Source organism: Tympanuchus pallidicinctus, unplaced genomic scaffold (assembly GCF_026119805.1).
Source record: "Tympanuchus pallidicinctus isolate F22 unplaced genomic scaffold, pur_lepc_1.0 scaffold3, whole genome shotgun sequence".
Lineage (NCBI taxonomy): Eukaryota > Metazoa > Chordata > Aves > Galliformes > Phasianidae > Tympanuchus > Tympanuchus pallidicinctus.
In genome coordinates, this window is record NW_026294747.1 from 89,820,095 (window position 1) to 89,841,865 (window position 21,771).

General features: G+C 38.7%; 1 protein-coding gene across 6 annotated transcripts in view; it reads left to right on the forward strand.

The window, feature by feature from the left end:
* PALS2 (protein associated with LIN7 2, MAGUK p55 family member) overlaps nt 1–21,771 on the forward strand; it is a 50,126-nt gene that overhangs the window by 10,597 nt on the left and 17,758 nt on the right. The window contains exons 1-2 of one of the 6 annotated variants that reach the window (XM_052693553.1): nt 7,007–7,171; nt 18,999–19,120. In XM_052693553.1, coding sequence (XP_052549513.1) covers nt 19,004–19,120 — 117 coding nt within the window. In that variant the 5' untranslated portion in view covers nt 7,007–7,171; nt 18,999–19,003. Of the gene's footprint in view, nt 1–7,006; nt 7,172–18,998; nt 19,121–21,771 lie in introns of those variants that run through there. The other 5 variants (XM_052693552.1, XM_052693554.1, XM_052693555.1 and 2 more) reach the window with 5 other exon arrangements.

The window sequence follows — 21,771 nt, forward strand, 5'->3', positions numbered from 1 at the left end:
GTGGAATGTTCATTTTATTTATGTGGTACACTTTTACTATTCATGATGCTTCCATGCAAAACTAGTTCAACTTCTTCCTGGACGGGTATTCATACATAATTTGCTGTTGTGCACTGGAGATCTATTTGACTAAACATGAGAAACTCTTATCCTGGATTACTCTTTAGTTTCTTTAAATAATTGATATGGATTTTCTCTGCAGCACTTGCTAACTGAGATGTGATATCTGTATCTATGTAGCCTACTATGAGGACTGAGCCTGTACTGGTTTTCATTTTGGTAATAGAGCTGGAGGTAAGTTTGCAACAGATTAATGATTACCCATATATGTAACTTTGGAAACATGTCAGGCTGACAAGATGTTTCACGGATTTTGTTGTCATTGACTATTGCTGCCTTATGATGTGCCCAGTTGAAACAGCAGGATACTTAGCCTCCAAGTGCAGGAGCCTGTTTGCCTGTTTACCTGCTCTTCAGAAACCTGTCTGTTGCTGTAGTACTTCTTTCTTCTCAACACATCTTCCACACAGGCATCCTGTGTGTGAGGTGGACCTAGCCTTGGCTTATATCTTTGTGTAGTTTTAAAGGCTCTCTTGTGCCACAGAATCACAGAATAGCCAGGATTGGAAGGGTCCTCAGGGATCATGAATCTCCAACCCCCCAGCCACAGGCAGGGCCACCAACCTCCCCATTTAATACTAGACCAGGCTGCCCAGGGCCCCATCCAATCTGGCCTTGAACATCTCCAGAGACATAGCATCCACAACCTCTCTGGGCAGCCTGCTCCAGCACCTCACCACTCTCATAGAAAAGAACTTCCCCCTGACATCCAACCCAAATCTTCCCTCCCTCAATTTAAAACCATTTCCCCTTCTCCTGCTGTTATTTACCCTTTCAAAGCCTCCTGTTTGTAGGCTCCCTTTAGGTACTGAAAGGCTGCAATTAGTCACCCCATAGCCTTCTTTTGTCCAGGCTGATCAAGCCCAGCTCCCTCAGTCTGTCTTCACAGGGGAGGTGCTCCAGTCCCCTGATCATCTTTGTGCCACAGGTGTGTTTTTAATGAACAGAAAATGATGCAGTGTGGTAGGGTTAGTCGATCATTTTAGTAGTTTGAGTTTTGGATTGGTGGGTCATAAAGTCCTGCATGAACCTACTGTGCTCAGAAACCATTGTGCTTATAATGGGTGGTCATCTGAAGCTAGGTTAGCAAGAGAAATACTCCTTTAAGTTTGTCTGGCAGTACTGTGCTCGGAAGCAGGTTTTTCAATCATCCTGTGGAAACACATGGACAGTAAGGAAACAATCATCTGTTTCAGTTTGCTGTGATTAAATAAAAAAAAAAAGCAAGAAAAACATTCTTCCTGAAGTTTGTCCTTATGTTTTCCTGTATTTAGACTCAACCTCTTTACAGTAAGGATGAGGGAACACTGGAAGAGGATGCCCATGGAGGTGGTGGAGTCTCCTGTGGAGATACTCAAGACCCATGGATGCCCACCTGTCAACCTGCCATAGGGAACCTTCATTGGCACAGAGGTTGGACTCAGTGATCCCTTGAGGACCCTTCCAACACCTAGAATTCTGTGATTCTGTGTAACTATAGCAGCTGGCTTATCTTTCACTTTAATCGTTCTGCAGGCAACTAGCAGTTTGATACGCTCAGTATTGTTTGGGAAACACTTCCATTTTTATAGTAACACATGATGACTTCTAAGATGCCAGAAAATACGTTTTTGTAAGTTCTTGGTTTAGCCCTCTGATGCAATTGAAAAGGTTGGAGATAGGAATTCTAGACCATCTGGCATTAAAGGTGAACAGGAAATGTACTTTGATCAGTGAAATCAGCCTGATATGAGATCTTAGAACCCTACCAGTGGTTGCTGTACAAAATAGAGCCATAGTGTTATAGAAATAGTTTCTACTACCTGTGGGAATATGATGACATTGACCCAGAGAGACAGGGCTTTTTTTTCCTCTTTGCTTTTCAGCAAAGTCCCATTTTCATGCTTATTGACAAAAGTCAAAGTTCTTGTGTTTAATCCTTTCATTGGTCAGTGGAAGAAAGAAGCAGCAACCCCAACAAATATGCTAAAAAATATTTTTTCAAGGAGACATTCTTACTGCCTTTGAACAAGAAATGTCACTGGCAAAACTGTAGTTTGGGATAAGTGGAATATATTCTATGTAAGTTCTCAGCCTTGACGTAAGTTGTCAAGTGTATGAAAGTACCAGTGGTTCAGTTACCAAGAACAAGATTAGACTTCTTGAGGTGCTCTTTCTTCTTGGGATAAGACATTTTGATTGTATTGGATAAAACAAATAGTCCTTTTTTAAGTTTATAAGTAATACAGCAGCTGAAATTGCACTAGAAGGTCAAGTGTTCCTCTAACCGTTGATTGTCGCTGGGAGAAGTGACAATGTTATATCTATTCCATTCTCAAAATAGCTGAATTTGATCTTCTGAAAGTAAGGGCCATGTAGAGGTGTTTTTTCTCTTAGTGGAGTAACATAATCTTGGGAAGAAAACTGAGGTGAAATGCAACATGCATATACTTCTTGTATAGAAGTGGGGTGGGAAGCAAATGGGAAGTAGTAAAAATTTCAGCACATATTCTCTAGAATTACTAGGTTATCTGTAATCAAGACTGAAGTCCTACTAAAGCTTTTATTGGATTGTTTTTAGAGTTAATTGGCAACTTCTGCCTGAGTTAACTGGATGAACAAAGGCAAAAAAAGTGAAGAGTCATCAAGACTATAAAATACTGGCCATTTGTTAAAATAGAATTTAAACATGTTAGGCAGATCTCCAAATGTCTGTAGCACAGATTGTTTTTAATCAAAATACTTATCCTTCTAGTTGCAGCTAAGAAGCCATTTTGATTTCAGTTTCCACACTATTTCCTAAGAATTTAGGTGTACTTTGGAAATAGGAGAGTTTTCTTAGGTAAACAGAAATAAGCAATGAATGGAGGGATAGTTGATAGCATTTTATTAGGGATATATTGGTATGAATAACCTTTGAGAACCAAGTGGGTTAATCAGGACTTACTTGCGCTATGTGACATTTCACAGATTGAAGTTAAATGTATGCAAATACCTCATCAGCTTCTCTTGAGGGGATCTGAATGTAAACCTCAGAATGAACTTTCCATTCAGTAATTCGCTTCCTTCTTTTTTGCTCATTTTCTCTGGCCTAATTCTCAGAAACAACTGTAGTGAATACCTTAACTTTGGAGTCACTGGAACTACTTATCTGCTTGCAGCTGAGCATACACTTACATCTTTTCAGCAATGTTTAGCAAGAACTCATGCCTCCTATGGAATCTCACTTCCTACTACTACTGTCTAAAGAATTTTTTTTTAAGACGGTAGTCTGAAATGATGATACGTGGTGACAAATTGAACCCGAAGCTTTTGGGAGCCTGTGCAGTCAGCATAATGTAATTGTTCTTGTAGAAATGCCAGGCTGTATACATGGAGACAGGTGGAGCAGATGGCAGTCCCATTTGAGTGCTCCCCTTCCCAGCATAGTGAAAGCACTCTTTTTCAGTGCTAGACTGTACGAAAAGGACAGTTGTGTTTCCTGTGCCATCAGTTGGAACGTGCTGTAGGCTATGATACATTTATTTTTTTCCTTCTCAGCCACTCCTTTTACTGTATCTAGTTTTAATAACTTCATCATAATGTATTATTTTCTTTCTAGTCTTTTTCTGCCTTTTATTTAATAGAATTTGAAATTATTCACTGCTAAATAGCTGTCCAGGGCTTTGGGGCCTCAAACACAGTTTTACTCTTTGTGTTAGAGGTGACCAGCTTCTTCAGTTTGTACTAGGGTTTAACTTCTGGGTGAATATTGTAAGCACTTACGGTGGGTGGAGAGAGTATGAGCACATACATTTGTGTAATAGCTTGTATAACTTCGAAGTGCACAAAGCAGATGGCTGCAAAAAAACCACCACAGATAATCTTACACTAAGACCATCTTGAATTGCTGCATCCCAGTGATGATCAAACTCACAAAAATGTTTTCCATCCCTCCCAAATGTCTTATCAGTAAAAACTTCCGAAGGATTTAAATCAGCCAGATCTTTTATTGGAAGCTTCTTTGTAGTAGGTATCAAAAATAACACATCTCTTAAGTTTGTTTAGGGTGCTTTTATTGTACTGTGTGTCTTTTCTGGAATCTATATCCCCTCCTTGAAGAATACAGAACACTGTGTGGTACATTAGCTTTGTTAGCACGCTGGATTCAGCTGTGGGTAATTCAAGCATGTTGTTTGTCCTGAGGTAATCAGTGGATTTGCTAATACTTAATTTTATTTGAACTCAGTTTTATTTGAACTCCATACTTGTAGGAACAGAGAAGACTGTCACCTCTTTAGAAGGCTGACACCTTTAGAAAGAGGTGTAAAATCCATTGGCATTAAACTCAATTTAGTGCTTATGGTAAAAAATCTGAATTGCTGATTCTGAATCATAGTTCAGATGTCCAGTCTTGTCTTTGGATGTCTGCACGTCTAGTTGCTTCCTACACTTCCTTCTCTTCCTTTAGTCCAGTGTATGCTGATAATATAGGCGAGGGGAGTGACATGGAGAGCGAGGATGGGTTTACAGATTCCATCACTGTAAAAGATGGTTACCAGGCACATGGGACCAAGAAATTGCAATGCACCTTGCTGTATGCTGCCTGAGCTTGATAAATATGCTCACAATTCATTCATTAAGTGTGCACGCATACACATGTGTGTCCACACAAATGCACACGCTCAAAATAAAATAAATTTGAGCATGTAAAATTTCAAGTAATTGCATTTTGAATTCCAAGTAATTACAATCTGTTAAAAATATTCACAAGACTATTTAATTCTCAACCTTTTTGGCCTTGATTTAATCCTATGTCGAGCCGAAAAATGATGCATGCTTGATGGTATCTTTTTCCTTCATAGCCCTTATTGCCCACTGTACTGGACAGGAAGATTGTAATTTGAAAAATGAAATTTTAAATATAGAGACTTAGCTTTTTTTTTTTTTTTTTTTTTTTTTTTTTTGAACCAGTGCTGCAGGAGCTATTTTCAGACCAGTCTCTCTGGTATTAAAAAGTAAGTGTTGATTCCTTCAGTGTGAAAGCTGGCCTATGTGGGTCTGAAAACTTATGCTGAGGAGTGATGCGGTGTTTAAATCCTGACACTGTGTTTAGAAAAACAGACGTTCTGCCAGCACTCCTGCAGCTGAGAAAGCCTCTTTCATGTTTCAGCTGCTTCAGACACTGAATGCAAATTCCTTCTTACGGAATCAAGTGCCATTGCTATTTGCTACCATGGCAAGTTTCTATAGAGAAATCCCTGGTGCCATCAGTAAGCTTGATTCATGGAAATGATATTGTATTAATGGGAAAAAAAAATTCAAGCAGTGTACTGTACTATTATTGCTGCTAAATACTCTTCTAAATTGCATGTTATTAAAGGAGTTTCAACATGACACTCTGCTCCTTTTAATGGCTCCCTATGTGCAGACAAGCACTGTGATGTGGGCCAGTTATCCAGTGAGTGGTTGGGTGACTGAGCTTGCGCTTTTATTGCTCTGCCATTGGATTTGTCCACGGATGATGTTCTGGCTATCTGCATGTAGTTTATTTATATCCATTTTCTCAAGCTATTTTTCCCTCCCCAGCTGTGCCAGAAAGCAAACTGAGGTCTGGCTTTGCACACACATGTGGGTTATGTATAGCATGCTTGTAGCTGAGCTGCTGGAATCTGTTAATTAAGAGAAGTGTGTGCTCAAGCTGCTTAGAAATTGCAGCTGCTTTTTGATGAGGGGACTGCTGGCCAGTCTCAGTCTCGAATGTTAGTCTCGGTTCTTCCACCCCATGACCAGTGCAGTGTGTGAAGGTATGCTGCAGGCCATGCTAACATACATGGTGTCCTAAAAGTTGAAGCAGAATTCAGATTTCATAGAATCATAGAATATCTAGAGTTGGAAAGGACTCATAAGGAGCACTGAGTCCAACTCCTGGCTCCACACAGGATGACCGAAAAATTAGACCAAATGTTTGGGAGTGTTGTCTGAATGCTTCTTGAACTCTTGTAAGCTCAGTAGTGAGATGACTGCCCTGGAGAGCCTCTTCCAGTGCCCTACAACCTTTCTATTTGTGTTTTATTTCTATTTCCTTTACCAGTGTAGAGGAAAATCAATGAAAAATAGAGATTTCGAGGGAGTGGGGAAAAGGGAGTGGAACCAAAGAAAACCAGCAAAACCAATCAAACAGATTGATTTGCTTTTTTTGAAGAGGGATTTGCACTTTCTGAAAATGCATAATCTCATAGACTAGGTTTTGTTTCAGGCCTTTCAAAATGATGGGGAAAAATAAGGTCATTTAACTTCAATGCTGAATTTGCAGTAGCCAATGACTACTTCATCTATTTGATTCTTGCTTCTTTTATGTTCTGTATGGCCAATATAGCTGGTCAATATGTACTTGTTTTCCATTTCCAGTAGCTATGATTGTTATGAATGACTTTTCATCTTGTAACATCCAGAAAACACTGAGTATTTTAGCATTATGGAAGAAGACATCATTGCCCTTTTAAGTTCGCTCAGGAACTTGACAATAACTTTATGTTAAATTATTCCACAATCTTAGAGTTAGTTCTGTCCAAAAAACCAATTTATCCACAGGAGGGTACATTGCTCTTTTTTTATATATCTCTCAGGCCCAATACACTTCTGGTAAAGAGGAATTTAATGGGGAGTATAATAAGCAGAAACTACTGTGGATGGGACTGACTGCCCTGAGAACTCATTTAGTGTGATGAAACAGTCCTCTTAACTGCCATGCTGAAGACAGTTGGCAAAGCAATTACTCTTCTAGGTCAAGACCCTGGCTTCATAAAACCTTCTTGTGAAAAAGCCAAAACATGAAATTATTTATCTGTTGCAATGGGATTCCAAAATTGGGGATGGAGAAGAGTTATAGTACCTAACTTGCTGTTTCTGATTTTGCATAGGGGGATTTTAACTGGCTATTTTGAGAGTCCTCTCCACTTTTTTGTTGATGGACTTAGAATATAAGTCATTCTGACTACTGATACTGAAGTCACTCACTGGGCCTGGAAACTTGTGCAAATTTGAGAGATTCCATAGCCAAGAAACCAATGGGGATCATCACTCTATGAAGGTACTGCTTGAACTAACATCTGTCTCTCTCCTCTCTTCCCACCCCAACCTTCTCTGAGACCCCTGAGCAATAGAACTGAGGGCCAAAGACAAGAAAGTCAGACAGCTTTTACTATGCCACTGTAAATGGGATCGAAGATAGCATACATGGATGTGTGTGAGCTGTTTTAAAGAAACAGCAATTTGAGTTTGCAGATTAGAAAGAAATGATCTTGAAGTTTCTTCAAATTTCTTCCTCTCTGTAGTTTTTCTCATGTTTCAGACTATGGACAATTTGATAGTGACGTCACTTTAAAATGAAAGCATGTTATGAAAGAGGTCATGAAGCCTTGATAGACTGTATTCTTTGATTAAGTTCTGCAGTGCTGTGGACTGTCCAAGATGGAAAGTTTAGCTACCTTTGCATTTACCAGAATTTCTTTTTTTTTTTTTGGGGGGGGGGGGGATGGAGGGAGGGGGGGGAGAGTGGTGAATTGAACAGAAGATTTGCAGAATTTGGCTTCTGTTAATTAGCTGTTACAGTAATGACAGGAGGAAATCATGTAATGTAGGTGACTGGAAGCATGTTCTTTGCTATCAAAGATGAGGAATAAGCTGAAATGAGATGATTGTCTTCTGCTGCAGGAGTTACCAGACTTTGCTTACTTTCTTGTCGCCTGTGGGCCTGGTACAATAGCAGCAGATTATATCTGGGCACATAACGTGTTTCTGACTTCTCAGTGTTTTGTTTGGGTAGTTAGTTGTACTTAATGCTCAATTTTAGCTCATTCTTTGGGCAGTGGGGATTGATAGCTGTTTGAAGCAAGGTGTTTGTATACAAAGCTGAATATTATATTTCAGAGCATGAAGTTTGTTCTCCTCTTATTTGCTGCAGCCCTTCCACTACTCTGAAGTGCTAGTTAAGTTCTCAGGGTTCTGCCAACTAATTTGTTTAAAGGGAGTGGACAGGTGGACAGGTATCTCAAATTCATTGTGTAATTAAAAAACTCTTAACCATTTAGTCACTAATTATTTACTGTAAGCCTTTGCTCAAAAGCTCTGTGGTTTGGGTTGTATTATTGTTGTTTTTTGCTTTGGTTCGAATGATTTAGTACATGATTGAAAATTCGGAAGTGAGTGTGCAGAACTTGATGTAACCAAACTTAGTATTCTGAGGAAATAGAGTAGAAAATTTCAAACTTGTCAGTATGTATCACAGGTACAAGTGCAGAGCACTGTTTTGAAGGTACCCTTTGCAGTTTCTGTGCCTGTATCTACCTTATAACATGCGGAAAATTGTCTTTCAGTGTTCACAGCAGTAAGTTGCAAAATGACTTCAAAGTGAAGGTGGCAAACATTTGAAATTGCCATTTTCTTAAAAATGTGTGATTCTTAATGCAAGTTGTCTGATGACCACTAGAAATAACATTTCCCCTCATTGCTGTGCCTAGATATTCTTAAATTGAACTTTAATTTCCCATTTTAATCAAACATTTGTGGACCTGAATAAATCATGACGACGTTCTGTGGAAAAGAAGTCTGGGAGTTAAAATGCATTACTAAAGGCAGTGTGAGTTTATCCGTGGAATTTTTCAGTTCCCTTCACAATTTGAGTGTCGAGGTGATTCTCTTTATTCCTTTTGCAGGGTTCTTGAGCATATGCTTCCTAGGGCTAGAGTAATGTAACTGCTGAGAATAAGGAGTAGTTGTGCAAAATGTGACTGCGTTTAGTTGAAAGAAAAGTTGTAGAATAGAATCTTGCTGGGAAAATGTTTTTCAAATGGTAGATGCATTTAGGGCAGTAATGCAGTTCAATCATTTAACAAGCCATTATGTTTTGCCATCTCTCTTTTGAAGTATGAAAAGTTTTATGTGTTGTTCTTCACCATTTTAAAAACATCAGCAATGTCATTCTACAAAAAATATTGGAAAAACCATTTTCTATCCAATACATCACAGCTAGCAGTGATGGGATGATTATTTTGGTGGGCATGTTAGAGGTTGGCAATGAACTGCAGATGAGACTTCTGGAAAGTGTACTGTGTGATGCTGTGAAAGTGAGGTCCTCGTCCAGAGGTAACTACTTTAAATATAATAATTTTTACAGTTTTGTTTGTGTCCTAAACCTTCACAGCAACATTCACAGGTTGCTTTGCAGGGGAAAACCTGGAGAGAAAGTAAGCAGGTTTTGAATTAATGGAAAATTGCACTGTACACAGTCTTGCATGGTGGGTCTTTTCTCCTAGAACAAACAGGGTAGGAATCATATAATAACCAAATGTATTTTCTACTGTAAACTAGAGTGGCTTTCATTTCTAGATACAAAACAGTATGTTGAGATTTTTCTAAAGCACCTTATATTGTGCTTGTTCCTGTTTGTGTTCTGATTTTATGAATTTGTTGAGCAATTTTCAAATGCTGAAAGCCAATGTGAAAAAAAAAGCCATTTGAAGCCTGCTTCAGCAACGGGACAAAATTTATGTGTAGTTTTTTGCACCTAAAGGAAAGGGCAGTTCAGGTACACATTAAGGTTTAGAGGAGACAAGTTCAAAATGATGTTTTATACTCCTTTGTGTCAAGCCAGCAAGTTGAGCTGACCATATAATGTAAGACAAAATAGACCATATGATCTGCCTGTATCTGTAGAAAGACTGGCATTTTGCAAGGAGCTCATGAGACTCGCTTCCAATTCACTTTGAACGGTCCTTCCGTGCTGGAAGGAGGTACAGATTGGAAGAGACTGTAGGAAGAGGAGAAATTATTCAAGGTTTGTTTCTTGCCTTATAATATAGGAGAGGATCAACTGCATTATTTATGTTAGAGAAATGAGTGTTGAAGCATTGTCTTCTAGATATAAATAGGTTTGGGTTAAGTAAGATCTGCTCAAACTCCTTTACATGTTGACAAAGATTCAGGAAATGCCCAACGGCTTTTTTTTTTATTTGAGTGGTAGGAGAGATCAGGTGATTTCATGTGAAGGATGCAAACTTCAGCAAGAACAGTAGGATCTCCAGTAATGGGATTCATCATGGGTCTCTGGAGATGCTAGGGCTGGAAGAACCTCTCTACTCTACAAGCGGGCCTAGTGTTGTTACTTTGTTCTATATAGAGTAACTCATTTTATTAAAGATTCCATGTCTTGTTGGCAGACTTACCCAAAGCACGTTACCTAATAGCTCTTGCGTATTGTTCTGTCATGACATTCACGTTGTCAGCAGAGTACCTTACAGTCCTTGTGAATTCTGGCTTTCTCCTTTGGATGTACGCCTGTGTAGTGTGCCTAGGTAAATGCTTCAATAAAAGTGTTCATAGTAAGACCTGAGCTGCCTGTTGTTTCTGAAGTGTCTGCGCTTAGAAGTGCAGCAGAACTTGCATCTCAGAGCTTCACAGCTCGTGTTTACCCGCTAACACAGTATTGAAACCAGTGACTTGATGAAAGTATGTAACGCACACAAAGTAGAATTCTTTCCATTTGGGAGACTATTCACTCTTTTCTCTTCCTGAGTTTAATGTTTGTTTGAAGAGGGAATCTGGTTTAGGAAGAGCTCTTCACTGATTTCCAATTTGCTAGGACATCAGTGTGATGGATGGTTCTGCACATCTTCAGCTCCTTTTCCTTTGAGAAAAATGGTACCATGATCTGACTAATTTATATCTTGTAGTTTATTCCTGGGTATATGTAAGTGAAAAGTAGTTTTTACTTACGATTTTAGTATTTTGTCAGTTAGTTTTGTGACAAAAATACAGAAATTAAAAAACTTTGATTCAGGAAGCTGAAAAGATAGAAAGGAAAGGCCACACTTCAAAGGATGTGCTTGCTTTGTTGCATATGTTACGCTGGCTTTTTGAACTTTATAAATGGTGGCATTAATTGCCTGTGTGTGTGACTGCAGAGAAAACGCGTTTCTTCATCTAGCTGTTTCTTTCTTCAAAACAGTAGGAAAAGTAATTGATGCGATCTCGTGAGTTCAGCCTGCTCTGGCTGTTAGAAGTGGAGGGAAGCATATGTGTCCCAAAAGTTGTTGAATTTCTACTGGAATGTTGTGTATAAAGTGGTACCTTTAGACTGCATATCATCCTTTGTGCCTTCATCTAAAAATCAGTAAAAAGAATATTATTTAGAACCTGAAGTATAAATTGGTCAAGTACTAAGATAACATATTCTTTGTTCACCAAAATTGATATTTGTTCTGGGATGTATGCTAGTGTTCATTTAAAGTTCAGTTGTCTTTGTCTGGCATCATTACATACTCTTCTAAAATCTGTGGCTGGAAAGGAGGAACACTTATGAAAATGAAGTAGTTTAATTCATCCTTTTGTTAAAGCTTTTACTGGACTTGCTTGTATGTGCTGTGGTTTGTGTTATATGACTGAAGCTTTTACATCAAATCCAGTATTTCATTTCAAAATCAATTACTGCCTTTGCAGTTTGAGGCACAATGCTAAGGTTTGAAGAGGAAATCTGGTTTAGGAAGAGCTTTTCACTGATTTCCAATTTGCTAGGACATCAGCATGGTTAGATGGTTCTGCACATTTTCAACTACTTTTCTATTCCCATCTTTCTATTGAAACATATCTGCTTTTTCCTGCAGTGGCATACATATACTGGCCACTTGTCGAGACTACAGGAGTGGCTTTCAGAAGTATGGAATATCCCTTTTTCCTTTCACTGTCCTCCATGGCCTGCAACAGATTTAGGTTTCTGGGTTACTCAAGTGCTTGATAGCAATTTCTTCAATCTCTGCAATGTTTGGACTTTGTATCTGTAGCTCAACAGGTTCAAAGAAATGTATACATGCAGAAGGTTTCCTTAAAGATCTCAGAAAATATTTCATCAAAATGGCAACATATTATAGTGAGAAGTAGTGGTTACTTTTAAGCTATGTCTTATTTTAACTGTGTAATATGAAATTTTGAGGGGGAAACTGAACTGATTTCAAAATGTGGCTCCTTTCTTAGTACTGTCCTTTAGGAGGATTGACATGGTCATAAAAATTCAGCTAGAACAAAAGCTGTATGTGTTTAAGGCAGTGTGTAATCTTCTCAGAAATTGTGGAAGTGAATTTATTTGTTGCCAGCTGGTAGTGGTGATGTTCAGATATTCAGCAAAGACTTTCTGTAGTCATTGCATTTCTAATGAGCAGTATTTAGAAGTTGTAAAATAGCATATTAGCAATTTAGTACCATTTCATAAATCATTTGGAGGCATAGGTCTGCTTCTTTTTTTTTTTTTTTTTTTCCAGTGTTATGAAAACTCTTACGTTTAGCTCAAAACCACCAATGGTAGTACATCTTCTTCAGTGTCACCTGAGATGCCCTAGAGAGATGCAGGCATCCATAAATGAGCTGGTGGTATTTGAGGGCTTAAACTGGAACCTCTTATATCATGGAAAGGGTGGAGATTTCTATCTTTCAATACAGTTATTAGTATGAGTTACCAAAATTTATTTGAAGGTAGTATCTCCCGGGATGTGATTCCATCGTTTTTCTGGGCTGCCTGTTCCAGTGTTTGACCACCCTCACAGTAAAAGAAAGTATTTTCTTGTGTTCTGTTATTTTCCTAAATGTACATTTGGGAAGAAAATATTTACTTTTTAGTGATTGTTTGTTTTAACTGATCTTTTTTTTTTCAAACATTTATTTATGTTTTAATTAATTAAAAAATGCTGCTTATTTTTGGTGAAGATTGGAAGCTATTTAAGCGGAAAGATGGAAAAGTGAATTCTTTTTAATTGCATCTGCTGAACCTTTCAGAAGGTATGTTATGCCTCCCTGCCTCTTTCAGTGGCAAAAATGCCAAAAATAAATGAAGAAGCACATTCATTACGTGGCTCAGGCTGTAAAACAGAAACTGCCATGCAGGATTCTGATTTTCCTCTCCTTTTTTGTTTCTTTTTTTTTTCTTTTTTTTTTTTTATGCAGAGGACTTTCAACTGTGGACTTAGACTTGTCCAGTACAAACTGTCACATGAAATGCCTTTTATCTATCAGAAAACACTTTCAGCATATTTGTATGTTTGCTTCTCAGTTCATAGAATCATAGAATCATAGAATCATAGAATCACCAAGGTTGGAAAAGATCACCCAGTCCAACCGTTCACCTATTCCCAATAGCTCCCACTAAACCATGTCCCTCAGCACAACATCCAGCCTTTCCTTGAACACCCCCAGGCTCGGTGACTCCACCACCTCCCTGGGCAGTCCGTTCCAGTGCCTGACCACTCTTTCTGAAAAGTAATACTTCCTCATGTCCAGCCTGAATCTCCTCTGCTGTAGCTTGAAGCCATTCCCCCTGGTCCTATCACTAATGACACGAGAGAAGAGGCCGACCCCCAGCTCACTACAACCTCCCTTCAGGAAGTTATAGAGAGCAATGAGGTCTCCCCTGAGCCTCCTCTTCTCCAGGCTGAACATTCCCAGTTCCTTCAGCCTCTCCTCATATGGCCTGTGTTCCTGACCCCTCACCAGCTTTGTTGCCCTCCTTTGAACAAGTTCCAGGGCCTCAATGTCTTTCTTGCAGTGAGGGGCCCAAAACTGGACACAGTACTCGAGGTTCCTCATCATCTGTGTCTGAATCTTGTACTGGACTTTCTCTAAAGAGTATTACCAAGGTTTTTGATGTTACTGTTGTTTAAACACCTGCACAGGCTTATCATCGAAACATCAACATTAGTGGGCTTCACATTAAGGCAGCTGCCTTTGTGCTTTATGATTGAGATGATTTCTTTACAGTTCTTCACAAGAAGTCCATCACAACTTCCTCGGTACTGAATTTCGATGTAGCTATTGGCAGTATCATATTGTTGGTCGGGATATTTCTCTACAAATGAAACACAGCCTTTTAATTCAGCTAGTTTTGGAGGTGTGATGCCGTATGTGTTCCCTTTTTATCTTTACTGAAATAATTTTAAAATACTGCTCTTCTATCCAAAAGATGCAGCTGTGAGGTCCATCTGTTCATCAAAAAATGTGTGTTTCTTCATTCTGTAGCTGAACTGAATAGCCTGAAAGAAGTGGGGCTGCGGTATTTAGGATGTGGACGTGTTGATTTCCCCCATGACTTGTGACCATAAGATCCATGACAGAAAATGGGCGAGTGAAATGAAATGTACTTGAGCTGGGTTTGTTAAGGCTGTGGGCTGCTCGAGCTTCTATTTACAGTTATGCTAAAATAGTTTAGTCTCTGCTTGTCAGGAGATGTAGAGAAAATGAAGTTTAAAAAAAATGAAAAACATCTCTAGTCATTTGTTACTTCTTTTCAACATGCAAAAATTCAGTGAGTAGACTATAAGTTTCCAGGGGATCATTCAGTCTTATCAATTAGATTGTTCCTTCTTCTTTTCCTAGTTCTATGCTATTCATTTCTCTGATTCTGCAGTGAAGGAGGTATGCGTGCTGCAGACGGCAGCTTCCTTAATTAAACAATCTGGCTGTTTCTAGAGGAGGTCCATTCTTTACTGAATGAGGAAGGGGTCCTGCTTAGAAAACGTGCCTGCATGATGTTACAGTGGAGTGCTGCCCAGAAAAGCTTAAGAGGGTTATCAGCAGGGTTACAGCCATGCTGGCCCAGTGCTACCTGCCTGGAGAACACCTCACACTGCTGCACAGACTCAGTTTCTGGATGGTTGAGAGCCTAAGCATCACTGTACCCTACAGCAGTAACAGCATTCGCATATTTCGCATGGCACTATGTGACTGATTTGTAATGTGGCAGAGAGACCAACTGCAGTTCTGGTTTCTTTGTGTAGCTCTTGTCCGGATTCTAAGTCTGATCTCTGCGTGGTGCATTCAGTTGCTGGCAGTGGGAATGCGAGCGTAATGCCCTTTGTGCTCACTGCACAGTGCTTTCCCAGAGATTTTTATTTTATCCTGGTTTTTGAACCTTACACTGACAAAGCCCTCTGTTTCTAGTTAATATTTCATATATTCTTAATGAATAGTTTGTTAGTGAGTAATTTGTGCCAGTTCAAAATGTTAGCATGTTCATTGGTATTCCTATGGTGAGAGAAGTGGACAGTTCAGATAACCAAATAACCTGCAGTATGAATCCTCCTTTTTTTTTTCTTTTTTTTTTTTTTTTCCCTGTATGTATTTCGATGTGTTATGAAACTTTTCTTTTGGATATATCCCTGTTGAAAAGATTTTCATTCCCCGTGAGCAATTGTTTCCAAACTTGTGGATGTGACAAGATTTTAATCTAATTTTCTAGATTTCCACCACTACTCTCAGCAACAGTCTTGAAGTATTTATCATACCTCCCTATCCAAATGAGTGGGTCATGGGAAAATAATTATGCATACATTTATTTAGGTATATTACAGAATTTTCTTTTAATTCCCCATTCATTTGTTAGCTTGGAGAATAATAAAATGAAATTAAGCTCAAAAATCTGTGCAGGGTATTCATTCTGCAAAGCTTTCATTTTCCCCAGTGAGAGACACAGTTGTCTTCTGTCCACAAATCTGGAAAATTTATTTAAATGTATGCTTCCTTTTTCCTTTACATAGAATTAATCTAGTCAAGAATTAGGCACTGAAAGAAGAAGTAAAAATCAAATTTGATGGAAGAGTCACAGTTGAGAGCTTGTTGAAAATGTCTTTTTTTTTTTTTTTTTTTTCTTAGGAAGAGTTTGTCATAGTAACTTTTACTTCTGTTTGATCTGAATTTACTATTGTAAGGTACAGTATGTAGATTAAGCCTTTGAAGCATCTGCCTTTGGTTATCTGAAGAGCCATACATGAATTTAGGATGAGTTAATTCTGGTTAGAAAATTCTGCATTCGTAAGTGAAATTTCTGCATTCTTAGACATGAGGATGCATGGTAACTACTACAAAGACCAGTTTACATGCCTTCCCCCTGCATCTTCCTTTCCCTTTTTGATATGGGGTTCAAATGACAAACTAGTTACTTTGAGTGTAGACTCACCTGCTCAGTAGGAATAAATTGCTCAGTGCATGTACACAACAAAACAGTACGCTCCCGCTGAGTACTTGCTTCAGGCTTTAAACTTCCAATGTTTATAAAGATGTTCTTTGAAAATTGATTGTGGGAATTAGGTGTGTGTGTGTATTTTCCCTGTCACTAAGCCAGGGGCTGTAGTGGAGGGTGCCCCATTGTAAACTCATTTTCTCTTAGAAGTCCTATCTCATGCTCTGTTCTGTTGGTACTTGTTCCTGAGAGTCCTTTACTTCAGCACCTTGTCTCACCTGAAAGCCTCTTTCTGCTGCTCAGTTCCTATGCTGTCTGGAGGCTATTGTCAAGGTGTGTTTCTTGTAATGTCTGTATTCCTTGCTCCTTCCTTCAGCTGTGCTTATTACCTATTATTCTCACAAGAGAAAATCCTTTGTTGTGATGAAAGTTTGAAGTTTTACCCAGGCGGTTCATTGAACATACAAAAAGGTTACTATTCGGAGGGAGAAGGAAGTAAATAGTACCGCTCTTAAAGTTAACATGTTCTTACCAGTTTCCTCTAAAAGATGGAATGAGAGAGACAAGAGGCATAGTTAATTATTTCCTCCAAAAGAAAAGCAGACACTTCTTTTTTTGTTTGACAGCAAAGCATTCAACCACATGGAGCACTCCTGAGCTCTCACCACTAGAGAGCATTAGGGTGAGAAAAGGCAACCATTAGATGCATGGCAATGTTTTGAGCACCTGGGATGCAAGTCTGCTTTTGTGAATTTTTTTTATATAAAGGTGTCTGCTCTCTTCCAAGAACACTAAAGTATGCTTTGGCAGCTTTGGTGGTAGAATTTGTGAAACCTTTATTAAATGTAATATTCATTTGAAAATATCCTACACAAAGCTTGGAAGTCATTCTTGTGAAGCTTAAATGATGCTCTCAACAGCTTCTCTTTGATGCTAATGTTTAAATAGAAATTTTAATTTTAAATTTGATCATCTAAGGTAGGCTGAATTCTGAAAAGGTTACATAGGAAACAGTTTATTAACATGGAGATATATAAGGAATGCCTTATGCATTGGTAGCTAAACTCCTCAAGATGTAGGACATACTTAGTGTGAGGAAGACAGGGACTATTTCCAGGTTGGTTTGGTGACTTTATCCAACGTGTGATCACTAACAGCACTTTGTCTATTGAAAACATAGAACTAATATTGCTTCAGAATCTGAAAGCGCAGTTTAAGATTCACTTTTCTTCCTTCCCATGGTTTCACAGAGGATTCATGTTTTGGAAGCAAGAAGCTTGGTTAGAGCATGAAAAAAAAGTCTCTTGACATTTGCTGCTGTAGTTAAAATGTACCTTCCAAGATGATTTGATTGTTGAAAAGTCAGCTCTACTTGAGGGAAAGTACAGCCAGAAAGTATTTTCTTGGAATGGAGTTGTCTATGGAACATTCAAATTAGAAAGTAGGTGTTGAGAAATGCTGTTGTTCTCCTGCTTTGCCGTGTTTCATAATAACTTTCATTATAAAGCAATGAGGAGAGTGGAGGGTAAATTCTTGTGTGGGAGCGGGGCATATAGGCTTTCTGATTATCTTGACATATGCTGCTATGCAACATGCAGAGTATTGCCGTACACAGTATTTTTTTCTAATACTTTTGTTGAAGAGCTTGACAGAAAAATTTGTAGTAGGCCTATGTATGTGTGTGTCTGAATATGCAAACATAACTGTGCAAGAGTTTGACAACATACTGTTAAAAAAAACAACAGTGTAGGTTTTTCACTACTAAGGTAATGCTAACAAGATGATGGTAACAATGGTAACAAGTATTTAATTGTGTGTTGGAAGAGGTGAAAAAAATCATGTACCTTGTGAAGGACTTCATAATTTTCTTCAGTGATGTCCCCTTTTGTGCTGAGCCTGAGCTTGCATACGCTCATCTCTGTGGACTTGAAGCTAGCCTAGGAAGTGCAAAGGACAACTGCACATACGCTCAAATGCACGAGAACTCTGCAGTGTGTGAATGTGCTGACTGCTGTCTAACATAAAGGATCTGTTTTGTTCAGTTCTATCTTAAGTGAAAGGGTTGAAGGACGTGGTTATACAATAAATTCTCATCACCTCATAAATGACATTGTGAGACAGGACAGTGGGGATGGTAGGATTTGCAGAGCTTTCCTTGAGCACCATTGTTCCCTTTCAGCCCAAGCTACTGTAGTTCTCTCTGCGGGCTGTTGATAGCCAAGAATATCTCCACTGGGAAAACCATGCGAATACAGTATGCTTCAAGTTCTAAGATATACTTCCTGATATAAGTATGTTGTGGAGCCAGCTTGGTGCTAGCATTTACAGCACTTAGTGCCAGAGTGCAATAAGTCAGAACTGGGGGCTGTAAATGACTGCTGAGAGTGCATGCAAGTGTTGTCAAGAGCTTCCTTAGCAATACATTTTTGGTTAAAAAAAAAGTAATTGAAGTTGTATTCATTTCAAGAACAGTGACATCTGCCTATAGAAGCATTCTAAAACTTAGTGTTGTTTGGTTTATGTATGAGGGCTGAAAGCTTTCTGTGAAGGAGAGATGAAAGAAAACAATCACGAGTTAGTTGCTTTCATTGTAGTTGGGTATTATGCATATCTAGTTTATACATGAGATTTTTTTCAGTCTAAATAATAGTTAATGTTTAATCCAGACCTAGAACATTCCTTCGAGTTGACTGTGATGCTAAGGATTTGGATAGATAACTTATTTCCATCTTTCAAATAAAAGAATTTTAGTTTATCCATTCTGCCTCCTTGCGCTCAGTAGTTAGCTGTTTAAAATCTCTATTTCTAATACCGTGGTGGATTTTTTTGAGTTGTTGCTGATTATCCAAGTCTGTTTTGCTCAATACTTGGGTTTTTTTTTTAAATTTTTTTTTTTTGGTCTTTTTTTTTCTCTTGTCAGCAGCCATGCAGCAGGTACTGGATAACCTTACTGATCTGCCGACGTCGACAGGCGCTGAAGAAATAGACCTAATTTTTCTCAAAGGAATCATGGAAAACCCCATTGTAAGATCTCTTGCTAAGGTATTTCAACTTCCTGCTCTGAGTAGAATCTGAAAATGTTGTAACTGGTACTGTTACATGAACACTGAGTATGGACTGTTGTGTACCTTTGATGTATGGTATGTCTTGTTAGAAGGCTTGAAGGTGTTCTTGAAAACAGAGCATATTTGGTATAATTTCTGTGTACAACGATTTATTGATACATGGAGAACTAGAGTAAGAGTAAAACTCAGAGACTTTGGTAGTACTGTGTTAATGTTACTTATGAAGACAATGTCAAAATGCTTGAAATCAGAGGTATTTGGTTTTAATAGCCTTGTGACCCATGTTGTGTGCAAAACCTGTATCCCTTGTTTTCTAGCATTTTTTCCAAAGATGAAACGTGAGAGTAATAATTTTCTTTCCTCCATGGCATAAACAAGTTGTTTTTATGGCTCAGAATGATTTTCTGATCAACCCAATGAAATATGCTCTCCAAACCCTTTCCTGGATCTCAGAGTAATAGTTGGCCCTTTGATTGGCAGCAGTCAGACATGGGCTAGCCTTAGTTTTGGTCTTACATTATTCAACTACTTTATTCATAGGTGGTAGTGTTCATTTATAAGTATCTAAGATGATGCTGACCCTAAAAATCTTTAGACCCTAAAGTTAAAATGTAGCTTATTTTATCATAAGAAAATGCAGCCAATATCATACAGCACTTGCATTCTTTCTTATTCTTCATAAAAATATGTTCCTTACAAGAGGAAAAAGAGTTAACTGAAATATAGCTGTCTCTTTAATATGAATAAACGTCTGAAGCAATGCCCTGTGGGCAGCCAGGAAATATCTTGTACAGCTGAAGGATCATTTTGCTCTATAAAAATCTGGAAAGGACAACATAAGAGTTTGTATAAGAATTCACTTTTGTTTAACTGTTAGTTACAAATAGAATGCAACTCAGAAGAGAGAAGCAGCAATATGTGTATTGACATAAAATAGCGATTAAATAAAATGGGGATTTAGCAGGGTTTGAGATTTCAGGGTACACTTGATTATTTACTTCACAGAAAATAAGATTAAACACACTCATCCAAGGGACTCTTCCATTGAGTCACAAGGTTCAGAGTGGATCCCTTAGTTTTCTAAAGTCTTTGGACAGCAGAGGTAAGGGATCTAGGTGTGGCTGAATTCACTCCTAGCCCCAGACTTGGTCAGTGGTTATGTGTGCACCATCAACCTACGATTTAATCTTAGCAAGCTTGCAAAGCTTAGCAAACTATTATTCACCTACTGAGGGTTTGTGGCAGCAAGGAATTTCCCGACATTGAAGCGTGAGGGGTCTCTGCAGCAGTGGTACCCTCAAGAACTGTCCCTACTTGTGGGCAGATCTGTTATGCAGCCAGCTGCCATGAAGGAGAGCTCAGCAAGCTCTTGGGCTGCTCATTATTTATGGAGTAAGATCACTGATTCACTCACATTTACGTGCTGACTACAGATGTTAGTCTCTTTCAGATTTGTCTCGAGTCAAACACAGACTAGCACAGTTGTTAGGTGGGCAGATAGCTCAAATTAGCCGTTGGCTGTTGTGTTCTATTTCCCGTCAGTCTGCTCTCAGCCAGATGCAGCCTTCATAACCAGTTTTCAACTACCCATCATGATTTGCCACTGGTGGTTATCTGCTGAAGTCAGATGCAGCCACCACAACCATCCATGGTGTTTATCACTCAAGCAGTGGCAGGACAAATGAAAGTCAATAAAAGTCATGTCAAGAAGAGCATGCCACCACACTGTTCAAAAACATTGGTTACATGTTGAAGAAGTTGCGTAGGAATAAAAATAGAAACAGTGGAAGTGTCTCATCTTTTGGTGAGAGAACTGCAGAGAGGAATATTTGTGTGCTAAATTTACTGGAGTTAAGTTAAATCACTTTGTTGATTAGAGTTGTTTCTAGCTGCAGAATCTGTTACATACTTCATCTATAATATTTATCGTGAAGAAAATGTTCATTGCAAAGAATTTGTAGTTTTCCCTATTAGAAGAGTTAGTTTTGTCGGAATCGTGAATTCTCAGAGAGCTCTGAGATTGTCAGACTGTTTGCACATTAATTTCAGACCAGCCAGAAATGTAAAAAGCCTTTTCCTTTATTAGAATCACAGAATCATAGAATGGTGTGGGTTAGAAGGAACTTCAAAGACCAACTAATTCCACATCTTCCACTAGATCAGGTTGCCCAGAGACCCCTCCAGCCTCTTCAAATTGTTTCAGTTTGCCTCTTACCCTATCAGTGAGCAGCAGTGGAAAGAGCCTGATTCCATTTTTTCATACTCTCAGGTATTTGTACACACGGACGAGCATGTCCCTCTAAAGACTTTTCTTCTCCAGCCTTAATGTTCCCAGCTCTCTGTCTTTCTTCATAGGAGATATGCTCCATTCTGTTATTTCAGTGGCCTTTCACTGAGCTCTCTCCAATAACTCCCTCTCTCTTGTTCTGGGCAGCCTTGCCAACACTGAGTTGAGGGGAGTCTGCTGGCAGCATTCTGACTAATACAGCCCAGCATAGTTAGCCTCCTTTTCTGCAGATCGTTTTCCAGAATTCCTTTCAATCATCAGACTTTCTTTTCAACTTTGCCATTCAAATATATTTGACTAGGAGAAGCCTCAGATAAACTTTTCTCAAATGCAGACTGTAT